Source organism: Cyanistes caeruleus, chromosome 10 (genome assembly GCF_971803275.1).
Source record: "Cyanistes caeruleus chromosome 10, bCyaCae1.hap1.1, whole genome shotgun sequence".
Lineage (NCBI taxonomy): Eukaryota > Metazoa > Chordata > Aves > Passeriformes > Paridae > Cyanistes > Cyanistes caeruleus.
Window position 1 is genome coordinate 14,900,401 of NC_141710.1, and position 12,212 is coordinate 14,912,612.

A 12,212-nucleotide genomic window follows, 5' to 3' on the forward strand; every position below is an offset into this window, starting at 1 on the left:
CCCAACCTCTCACTTCATCTTGGGAGTGCCCAGAAGAAAGGCTCCAGTTCAGCAATGCCTTACGGAGGGAGGCATAGCCAGGGAGCTCCTTGGGCAACAGCATGTCACAGGGACAAAGCCTCCCTTCCCTTCCTCCCATGGGCTGACATCATGCTTCCACATGTGACACCATCTCACCATTGGAGGCTGATGGTTTTTCTGGCTCTTTTCAAACCAGATGACAATTCTCTATTTCCGGATTTTAAGAAGCCATATGTAGGGAGACCTGCCCCACACCTCTGATAGCACTGCCTTAACCCCCACCACCATCCAGGGAGTGTCCTAGGCCACGTTCAGCCATGTGGCATTTGTCTCCCAGTGACCACTGGCATCTCTTACCTTCTGCTGCAGGGTGGGCACCTGCGGGGCCATCACCGGGTCTGTGATGTAGGTCTTCTTCGTGCCCGGTGGCTGGTAGAGCCCAGGGGGAGCCTGGCCCATGGCATTACTGGCAGGGTACGCCGGCTCGGCCTTCCAGGAGCTCTGCGGCACGTAGGGCGCTTCGGAGCCGTTCCTGCCGCCGTACCCCCCGTAGTAGGGGTCCTGGTAGCGGCCCTGCGGGGGCGCGTATCCGTAGGCAGGCTCGGCGGGCCGGCCGGCCGGAGGGCCGTAGCCGTAGTTGGGCCCGTGGGGCTGTGGCGCTCCGTACTGAGGGGCGGCGGGCTGGCGGGACGGCGCGGTGGCATAGGGCTGGCCGGGCCCCAGGCTGCCATAGTGCCCGGGCTGCGGGCTGGGCGGCTGGTAGTGAGGGCTGGGCTGCGCCGTCCTCACCTGCACGTTGAAGGCCGGGCGGCTCGGCGTGGAGGCCGTGGCGTAGGAGGCCGGCACCGGCTGCGGCTTCAGGGTGCCAACGGGAGTGACCGGGATGGGCGCTGGCTGCCCTGGGCCCTTGGCAGTGGACTTCTTGGTGGCGGTGAGAGGAGGCTGGTTGGGGATGATCATCCGCTTGTGGCCAGTGACAGGAGTGGACACGGATGGGGTGGTGGCAGCAGAGCTGCTTGAAGTCCCAGAGCCCTGGAGAGCAAGGAGAGAGACACAGGGTCAGCAGGAGGGGTCACTCGGGCACTGGGGTGGAAATGGGGGTTTGCAGAAATATCTGTGCAGCAGTTCAAACTGCTTAGGAAAGCAGAAATAACTTAGGGCCATGCGTTATAGAATGGTAATAGCAACCTTCCCCTGCTCTGACAGAACAGGGACGGCACCACAGCAGCCAGGCAGAACTGCCATGCATGGCATTTCATCTCTCCTTGGAGGCTTCTCCTCCGCCTCCAAACAAACAAACAAATTAAAAAATGATACATGCAAAAAAGAAAAAAAGGGAGACTCACTAGAGGATAATTAGGGAAAACCCCATGCGTTCCTATGAAAATGAGGCTGTTTTGAGAGAGAAAGAAAATGAGATTGTAGTCTCTATGGAGACATGAAATTCCTTGGGTCCCTAGAGCACCAGTAGGGTTCTGCCCCAGTACAGCAGCTCCTTTAACTGTGCAGGAGGCAGAAGATTGGGGTAGCCTGCAAGCAGGTCCCAGGCTGTAAGAATGAACTCCGATCAAAGCAACTCACTGAGCTGTCCCTACCCTGGCTGTACTGGTTGAAAACCTGGAGTGACCCCAGAAAAGTTAAATGCTACACCTGCTTCATTAAAGGACAGAAAGCGGGTCAGGATTTCCAAGAGCTTCAGAAGTCAGCTCCTACCATGGCAGCCATGTCACCCTGCACCACTGCCCCAGGCACAGCACTGCTGGGGCAGCCAGAGAAGAGGATCACAGCAAATGCTGTCGCTTCCTGCAATTTGGGCACGGAATGAAGCTTTGGTGCAGTGACGCCGTCTAATAGGCATTGTACATCCTTCAGTCTAATGTACTTGTTTGTCTGGCTTACCTTGCAATTAAATGTTCAAAAATACCAGTGTGAAAAGACATCTTTGTTAAAGAGCTAACAATGTGAAATAGTTTCTGAAGAACACTGACAATGACTCCTTATGTCTTTTCACTAAATCAGAGAAAAGCAAACTTGAATCTCTAGAGTTCAGGATTTGGTAAAATTTCTTGCTTCTCTATTTTCCTTTATTCTAAAAGAGTACCTGAATTTTATGCCTTCTACAGAGAAATGCATTAAAGTGAAGACATGCAGTTTGACAGCACTTAACACCATAGTTATATGAAGTTATATCTCATTCAAACCTCCTGTAACAGGCTTGATCTCACCCATGATCTGTTTGATAATTGTCAAGTTCACAGCAGCCCAAAGGCAGACCAGCTCAGCCTTCACCTATGCTTATATGCACTCCAAGGCATGTGCCACCTTTAAATGACCAACCCTGTATTTGTGCCCAGGTGCTCCTGCTTTATGCAGGCACCCTGACCTCCACCTACTGCTCCACCACCCTCTTGCTGCGGAGGGCATGGTGAGGACTCTTGGGGACATGTACATGCTGTACTGGGGCCAGAGAAATCCTGTGCCTGGTCAGCAGGTGGCGGCAATTAATTGCTGCCAAACCACCCAGAGGGGGCTGGGGGAACTTCAGCCACCCTGAGCCTCCAAGGGTTTCAAACTCATCCTCTGCATGGCGTGGGAGAAACTCATCCTCTGTACAAGGTGTCTGTGTCCCCCAACATTTGGTGACCACCTCATACAAAGAAAAAGAAGATAAGTGCAAGCCACTTAGCTTCTAGTGCACAGCCTACAAGCAATTCTACGCAAGGGATAAGGAAACTCTACCACCCAACTGGCAGCTCTTCCCTGGTAATGTGCAAATACTTTTTTGCTGATGCACTGGTAAAGACCCTACTCCTGCAATCACACCTTCAGGGCAAACCTCCCACAAGGAAACACTATAAATCAGCAAAAAACCCCAGGCAAATAAGAGCAGCAGTCAGTTCTGAGAGGTACAAAAGGTGTGTATTCAGAAGTGGGGAATAGTAAGGCAGCAAACTTCTGCTGGAGGAAAAACATCTCAATGTATTCACACCCTGACCTTGTTAACAGATCCATGACAAGGCAGCACATAGACAGACTGAAGAGATTTTGAAACTGAGAGCAAGGAAGAGCTGAAGCATGTCTCAGTTGAACTGCAAGGGCAGAGACAGGTTAAGGGTCTGTAGCCCTCCATTAATACTGCCCGATTCTTCTACCTCTGAAACACCTGAAGAGAAGCTGGCACTCCTCCATCCCTGCATCAGAACACAACTGAACCAGCACTCACTGCTAGCAAGAAAACTTGTTTTCTGTCAGAATTGTTCTCCCATGTCAGGTTGGCATTTATGCCTGGGAGTGCCAGAAACTTTCCCATTTCCTCACCTATTTCATTCTTGTAAATTATAGTAGTTTGTCCACTTACTGTAATGGGATGAAAGGTCCACAGTGCAGCACTGTGTAATTACCACCAGAAAAGCATTTTTCTTTTCCATGTGAAGAGGTAGAAGGTAGATAATGTTATAAAGACAATGGCCTGTCTGGGGGAGGGGGAAAGACCAAACCAGAACAACAAAAGCAAGCCCTGTTCACCACATTCTGTATTTCTGAATGCAGACTCTGGAAGCAGGTCATGACAGACACTACCAAAGCTCTTCTGATCCTATCTCAAGAACTGGGGGACTTTAATCTTACATATAAACATCCACATAACACTTCACTTAATGGGCTGATGCCAATCTCCTGCCTGGACTGGAATACACCTTACGAATGAATGATAAACCCTTCTTCCAAAAAAACCCCAAACTCTCACAAATCTGTGGACTGACACTGAGCAGCTCCCGTGTTTCACACTACAGAGAGGATGAACTGGGAGTATCCCCTCCTGCACCAGATTCTAGTGAAGAAAAGTGGCAATTTGGGGGGGAAGAGCCCAAACTTTTCTATCAACTCCACAGTGAAGGCCTGAGCTAACAAGTACCGGCTGCATTGTGGCATCAAACCACAGGCTGCCTTGAGGAGGAGGAAGTTTGCATCAGTAGGAGTCCCCAGAGGCGCCCTGCGTGACTCATTCTGAATTCCTCTGAGGGCACTGGGCAAGTGTGTGATGAAAGCTGGGGTTTAGGGGGGGAGGTGTAAGGCTAGCTGATTTGGTGTAGCAGAGAAATGGGACAGGCTACAGGGAATTTAACACTACTGGAGCATTGATGATTTGTGGGGACACAAGTTGGTTGTAGCTCTTGTGCAAGGGCACAGGTGAGGTATCACCATAAATCCTCTGCCCTTTTGCCTGATAGAGAGAAGGGTGGCCGCCGTCCAACCATGCACTCAAATATCATCCCAGGCTTAAACATTAAGATTACTAATGGATTAAGAAAAAACTTCATAAATTAACAGCAACTATGGACAAGATTCCTGCTATGAGGATGGGAATGTGTGGAAGGATGAGAAAAGGGTACTCAGATATCACTAGAAGAGAGATTTCAACAGCTGTCTGGAAGGCACTAGGAGGACAGAAGGGGTTGATGAGGCTGTAAAGATGCCAGGTAGATGGAGTAATGAACAGAAGACTGGAAGGGACTATCTGTATCACTGGGTACAGTCTAGCAAAACAGATGACTGTCATAAATGTTTCATCCAAGTGAATCCATAGAACTTCCACCAACACAACGAGGTAGACGCATCCAAAAGTACATCAAAGTGACAGTACAGAAACATGAAAACAGTAGAAACAGGAGAAAGAAAAAGGAGAAAGAGAAAGAGTGAATTCATAGGAGCACAGGCATCCCTTTCTCCAGCAGCTCCTGGACAGCTCATTTCAAAACCATACTGCATTTGCAAGTGATTATCGCAGCCAAACATGCTCTCTGACATCCTCTGAGGGCTGTTTTCAGAGGAAGACAGGCTTTCCTCTGCTCGCCATGCCCTAATGAAACTGTCTGACACACTTCGCAAGTGCAAATTAAAACCACGCTACTTACCATCAACCCCTTCTTGCAAATTCGTATTTGCAAAGAGAGTAAACTAGAAACCCCAGGTGTTGATAATACAGAGTCGTTAAAAGAAACTAGAGTAGGAAGGAGTTAAATTCAGAACCTCAACTACCACAAGCATTATAATACAAAATCATTTTTTTTTTAATGGGAAAGCACAAGAGCCCTGTTTAAACACAGATGGAAGTACCTAAATGTACTGCCTCTTCTACAAATGAATTATCCAGCAGTTCAAGTAAAGGTGAACTAATACTGACAAAATCAAGTAAAACTCAATCAAATGTGGGAGGGAAAAAAAACCCCAAAACACTTCTAAAAAAGTTTACCATGTATAACCATGAGGGGAATAATGTTGCTTGGCAAATCCTGCCTTGTCTTCTTAAATGCAGAGGAGAATTATAAATATTTTCAGGAGTTTCTTGTACCAACCATCATAGGAAAAGTCTATGGCATTGTCATAACACCACACTGTCCAAGGGATATGTCTGTCAGAGCTGGGTGTCTGGATTCAAAGCTACCCTGGTGGGTTTCCCCAGTGGGGAAACCCAAAATCCTGAGTACCTTTGATTCTTTGTCCTGTAGAAATTATTTACATAGATCTTAAATTAAATTCAATATACATCTACAACTAAAAAGTCATTGCATAGGTACTAGGGATGAAATCTGTTGTTCTACAGAAATTAACCTATAATTCTTTACCATTTGTCAGGGTTAAATTTTACAAAGAGTATAATCAGCCTACAGCGTGAGCATGATTCTATATGATCAGCTGGAATCCATATGAAAAGGATCTCATTCTTTTACTTTGCACATTTGTAGAATTATTTTTATAAAATCCCTTCAGTTACTCAAGTTCCAGAGACTGAATCAAAAATGCCAATACAAAGTTTATCACATTCTATTCAATTCTCCAGACATTTTTTCATAAAGGTACAGTTGAATAGCTTTAGCCCTTTAGCTGTCAAATTATCACATATAAAGATACATTACTCCAGCTCAGTGATTTTCAACCTTTATGCTCGGCAGTCACCAAATGTTTTTCAGAGACAAGCTCCTTTATGGAGAAAGTTAATCTATTGACAATAAACATGGGTTTTTCAGTTACCTTTCATTGAATTCTTCTTAGTTACCTTAGGAACGATCCATGGACCCCCAGGGTTTGCAGAGCAGAGGTTGAGAACCACAGCTCTAGCTAGGGCTGCCTTTTTTGGGCATTTCAGCCACTAATTACTCCAGGATAGGAATGAAACTCTTCTTCCTCGAAAGGCAGAAATCTGGCAACTACCGGTGGGCTGAACCCAGGATGCAGCGCTCTCAGGGGGCTGCCAGTTCAGCGGTCCATTGCAGCACCTCTGCTCCTAACTCGGCCCCTCTCCTGCATGGTCCACTGACACAAGCTGGGCTGAAACACAGGGCCAGCTCAGGCCACCTGAAATCCTTTAAGTAGCACTCAATGGTGGTGGAAGTTGGAGGCCTGGGTGGGAAGGGCAGCAAATGGTGAAAAATTAACTTGGCTTTTCCTAACAGCAATGATGGGCATTCACCTTGGCTAGCTGGAGGTGCTTAAAGCTCTCTCTCTGAAATGTATATCCACAGGGTCATTTATCCTGTTCTAATATTGAAGCCTTAAACAGGGGAGATGAATCATCCACTGGGGGAATCTACTTCACTCCGCTGACTGCAAAAGAAGTGTAAAAACAGGCAAGACAAGTCACTGAATATTTAGACAGCACAAGTTAGCGGAGACAAATTCCACAATAAGCAGGTAATTTTGATGTGACTGTAAGAAGCAGAGATCCCTTTTCCCTGCATTAAGTGCCCTGCCACTCAAGCTCAGCTACAGCAGCACACCAAAGGGATTTCTGAGTGCCAGCAGCTCAGACAATCTGCCAGGATCCTGCTGCACCCTGTAGCCAAGGCATGACCAAGAGGTTGTGCTGCAAGTTTATTTCCAGTGTATGAAGGAGGCTGACATGAATGGGTCACCCTCCACCCCGCCTCCTCTTCCACCTCTGTGCTGAACAGTGGCTCCTGCTGGAACTGGAGCCGCTGCTTTTTCAGGAGCAGCATCTGGGCTGAGCCTCCCTTCTGCCTGAGGTGACAAACCCCAGCTCCCCCTCAGTATGGGAAGGATAACCCCAGAAAAAAATAAAATGCTTTAAAACGTGGGCCTTTAGGTACCTGAAAATGTGAACGGGCATTTTAGGGGGTTTCCTGATGTGCACACACCTCTACCTCCTGCTGACTTCATATTCTGTATTTGAACAAGCTGCTTTGCCAGTGATAATGTATGGACAAGTTCCCCTGAACCTGTCTGAACCTTTTTCTGTCTGAAATAGCATCTGGGTGAAAAAGAGAAATCTGGCCTCTCATTTGGGACTTGCAGATGCCTGGAGTTCTGGTAGAGCTCCAGCTGGGTTGCTTCATGTCCAGAGATCTTGAGTGGATGGACTGCTCCCATTTAGCATACATAATGCATTTTCAAAATACAGCATTCCCTGGCCTTCTTTATAAGGTCCAGACAGTCCAAGCACACTGAGGACACATCTTTACAACTCTCCACTGCTGCTATGCTGCACACACAGCTCAGTTGCTAACACAGATTTCTTTTAAGTGTCAAAATGTCCTTAGAACCCAATCCAACGATTTGAAGTCTGGTCCAAACCTTAAACCCCTCAGCCAAAAACACGTTTATAATCACAAGCTTTTCTTTACACTTTCATCATTCTCTCATTTCTAGTTTACAGCTGACAAGCAAGTGTCACGGATGTATGGGCTGTGCATGGATCAGCAGCCACATTCAGACTTTGCAGATGTGGGATTCAGTTTGCTGGCTTGATCACCAGAAGCTATCAAGGTACTCAAACAGACTGCTCCCTGGCATTACACCAAAAGAAGAAGAGGAGAAATCTAATAAAGTGTTCATCTCTGGTTCTCAAATGAAGAGAATACCTTGTGAATGCCATAAAGTGTTACAAGAACACAACTGCTTCTGAGCTTTGATCTGTTTTTCAGCTGCTACCACAGGTGGAAAAGGAGTCAACATAGTTGTTAATGTTTCTGACCATAAACTCTTTTGTACTCCTTATGATGGCCCAGCCTAAAACCATGGGAGATGGTGCACAGAAGAAAAGGTGCTAAGAGGTGACCTCCAATATTTTATCATGGAAAGCAGGCTTCTACAACTGACGTGTGCAGTTACAGACACACCTTGGTTCAGCCTTCAGAGTGGGTGTCAAGTGTTTTAGGCAATCTGGGTTTCCACTTTGCAACACTCCATTAATTCCAAAGAGTCTGAACACATCTGAAAAGTTTGGTCTCCAAAACACAACAGTGTTATGCCAGGGAAGAATTTCCTTCTCAGTTTCATATTTACTTTTTTGTTTACCTAATACTATCGCTACAATGACTACTCTGAGCTTTTTTATTTGCTTTTCCTTTTCTGATGACTGATCATCTGGTATTTATGAGAAGGACTCACAGAGAAGTTTTAAAAGATGTGCAAACAATTGACCTAAATACTTTTAATGCTCGTGGACAGTCAAGGTCCACAATTCTAGCTTAATTCATTGAAAGGTTTAGTTATGATTTAAACTCTTCTATTTAATCCATTCCACTTCAAATGAAGTAGCAACTTTATCTATAAGAATATCAGATATCAGCATGAGACCTAACTGTCAAAAAGTTATAGAAGATGGCAGTCAAGAGAAGTTAAATATTTTCTGAATTTGTTTTAGGATATTTCTGTAATTTCCCACTCCCATCACTAAAATGACATTATTTTCACCCATCTGGACCTGAGGACCATGCAATGGCAGTCCCCTGCACAGATTTAATCAGTGGCACATGGACTCAGCAGTAAATTCCATAAAGAGCTGTAAAAAGGCACCACAGCCCTTTGGCCACACCAAAAGGCAGAACTACCAAGGACAATTCCAGAAGTAAAGACCACAAAAAAACCAGCATTGCACCATGTGAAGTCAGGTCACCACATGCATGGAGCACTGAAACAGAGCTCTTTAAGGAACACCTCCTCCAAGTCTTAGCAATGCAGGAATGTCCAAAGCATTTCCATTCACCAAACTGGACCCTTCTAATGGGCTGATCAAATTCCCTTGCTTAATTTAGGCAAATATTGCTAAGCCTGACAATGGGGAAGCCCCCACCCCCCTAAAAATAAGAACTTTGGGTAAGCAAAGTATTTTTATGACTTTTGCTATTACTAAGCTAGTAAAACTTAAAGTATCATAATTACAGTGCCCACAGACTTTTTTGCCTTCTTTCATAACTTGCTATTTGTAATGGAAAAGAAATTCCTGTGCATGACAAATATGGGCAGGTTTGAGGTTATAACCGCTATCCGTGGATGTGCATCATGATTACAAAAAGTGGGTTAAGAAGGTATAATGGATGATGCATGAGTGAGGGAAGAGGTCTGCACCTGTGAGTGACATTACTCATTACACATGCATGAATTATTACACATACATGAAGTCTTCTGGAGAAATCTTCTAAAATTTATATGGAAAAGTTATCATTTTCTATTGTGTGTTGAACAACAGATACAAACAACAGTCCAAAACCACTATAAAAACTTCTCATTTCCTACTAAATTGCGAAGGAGTTTTAGAGTGTTTATAGAGTATACAAGCGTTCTTCCTTTATGACTTCTATAGAACACTAAAAAAGTGTGCATATGCACACATAAAATAATAGGAAATACATATGCACACAGGCACTACTTGGTTTACTTTGTGTTACTTGTTATTTGTTTACGATTCCATTTATTTGCTGCATTGCATTTATAACTTATTTATCTTTTCAAATTCCAGAACTCTATTAAACCAGATTTAAAACATTATCCTACCAGAGGGCATAAACATTTTCGAATGTTAGTATTGTCTCTATTTCCTGTGAAAACCATGTGTTTTCATTCTTCTTTTCCCCACATTTTAAAGCCTGTGCAAATAGCAGTACAGAAGAGCAGAAGCATCAGTGAACAATTCTGTGTTCATACAACATCTGCTTTCTTATGGTTCACTTGAGGTCCAGAACCCACTGTCATCTGCCAGTATTTTTAGTGGGCTACAAAATGGTTCAAGTTAATAAGTTGAGTGGTTAGCAGCAGGAAAAAACTATACAGCCACACCAAAAAAATAAGAGTCTAACAAAAAACCCCCAAAAAACCAACAAAAAACCCATAAAAGACAGACATATGTGACAAAGAAGTTATTTTCCTATTAGGTTCAGTGTACACCTTTCCAAAAGGCTGATGAGCTCCAACAACAGGTCAAATTTAACAGTTTTCCCAGATGGCTCCTTCTGGGAAGTGTAGTGGAACGTTCCCTCATTTATCCGTCTGCCTGGGTTATCACTAGTGCCCGAAATACCTTAATCTTTCCACAGTTTCACAGACTCCAAGCACAATGCTGAGATATCTGATTGGAAAGGTTTTCTTTCACCTGCTGCAGCTTTTAAAGTTAGTCTCCAGGTATATAAATACATACACCAAGATACACAGAAACCCCCTGCAGCACTTCTAATCAAAACACCAGGGCAGTACTATAACAAGTCAGACAAAGTGAAAGAGAGAGCATTAATTTACAGTACAAGCAAAAAAGCCATCTGTACCACAGAAATACTCGGATATGAAACAATACAGAAAGTTAAGATTATTTTTAAATTCAAGTATTAATTCAGAATAATTACTGTTTCCTCTTTTCATAGAGCATATAATTACATTAAATGTATGGTAAATAAAGTGTTTACTCAACCTACTGATAAAAATTTAGAATCATAACAGTATCACTGTAAAAAGCCTGTGTAAAGGAATGTCAAATCCATTGCCTCACCAGGCTTCGTTCTGTTGCAAATGGCATTATAAATTAATCCAGTTTTCCTAAATATGCCTTGAGGAAACGAGACCACAAATAGCCATTGTAAACTTTAATATAAAAAACCCACAAAAAATATGAAAGAACAAACAAAAGCCTTCTCTTCATTCTTAACTGGAATGCAAGAGCTGTGTTTTCAATGACTGATACTGCTGACAAGGTTATATAGTTTGTCCAAAAATGTCAACCTTTTTTGATACAGCTAAGTACTAAATTCTAGTTTAATACCGGCTTTCTCCTTTGCCACACTCCTTTCTGCCCAGTGACTTTTAGGGAGAAAAAAATAAAAGTTCCTAAACTTCATAACTAACAACCTAATGAGCCCAATTAAGTTATGATTTGTAATTTTTCCCACTTACACTGCTCTTGGATCAAAAAAACATCCCAAAATATTTGCTCCATGGCTTGCTGACTGAGTTATCATAGTCACAGCCTAGAACTAAAATACTCTTCCATACCCCTCAGTGCCTGAATTAAATTTTTTAAAAGTGCTTTATATCAAGCCAGATTCTGATCTTGGTGACAGTGGTGCCAGCTCAAGCTCTGTTGACTCCAGCAGATTTACTCCAAACATGCTGGCCGCTGCAGATCTAGATTTGGCCTTCTACTGCCTCTAAATTCACTGGGTTTGTCTCCCCACTGGGAACACAGCGGAGGTTTCTATGCAAACAGTAATGAATCCTACCAATCTGACCTCCTCCAGGTACTAATCATCCAGCTTTGCTCAAAACTCAACATGCTGGAGATCTTGGCAATTCATCCTGCTGCAGCCTGAGTGAAAGCAAATGAAACTTCTAATGGAGGTTAAATACAGCCTGCACTGGACTAAACCTCAGCACCTCCAAGGACTCAGCCTGTCCCAACAAGAGCACTTCCAGCTGTGCGCCCCAACCTGTGCACCATGAACCCTTCTGCATCAGGAATTGAACCCGAGCGTGCTAATTCGAAACAAACAAACACATCCTCCCTCTCTCCGCACTTCTTTCCTTCTGGTGGATCTATAAATGCATACTGATGGCTACTGCAACTTGTAGTCTAACTGATTTTGACATTTTTAACTCCAGAATTTGAAACAGTGACTTTTTAGCCCTGGAGCAGGAGTACTAAATGCTAAAAAACTTTGGGACTGGAGAGTATTAATTTTAAATCTGAGAGCTTGGCTTGAACAGTGTTTCTAACAAGGACTCAAGGCTCTCCAAAACTCAGCAGTGGATGCCCAAAAACTGCAAGGAATTTTGGATCCAAAATGGAGTTTTGTGGCTTTAATTCTTGTTTGTCACAGGTCAAATTAAACTCCAGACATGAACTTGAGGGGAGTGAGGAGAATTCAGGTCTAGGTCTGAATTTGCCATGGGATTAAATCACATTTAAT

The 12,212-nt window shown here is 44.1% G+C and overlaps 1 protein-coding gene and 1 long non-coding RNA gene across 20 annotated transcripts in view; one reads left to right on the top strand and one right to left on the bottom strand.

Moving 5' to 3' along the window:
* The window catches only part of LPP (LIM domain containing preferred translocation partner in lipoma), a 327,364-nt gene that overhangs the window by 123,574 nt on the left and 191,578 nt on the right, over positions 1-12,212 (bottom strand). For all 19 annotated transcript variants that reach the window (XR_015274477.1, XR_015274479.1, XR_015274481.1 and 16 more), the window contains one exon: positions 379-1,053. Coding sequence is in view for 14 of the 19 variants with exons in the window: in XM_023933026.2 (XP_023788794.1) it covers positions 379-1,053 (675 nt within the window). In the remaining 5 variants the exon portion in view is untranslated. The remainder of the gene's footprint in view (positions 1-378; positions 1,054-12,212) is intronic.
* Positions 613-9,205, top strand: LOC147651316 (uncharacterized). The gene is made up of 3 exons (XR_015274483.1): positions 613-1,079; positions 6,543-6,711; positions 7,687-9,205. It is a non-coding gene; the product is annotated as an uncharacterized LOC147651316 (long non-coding RNA).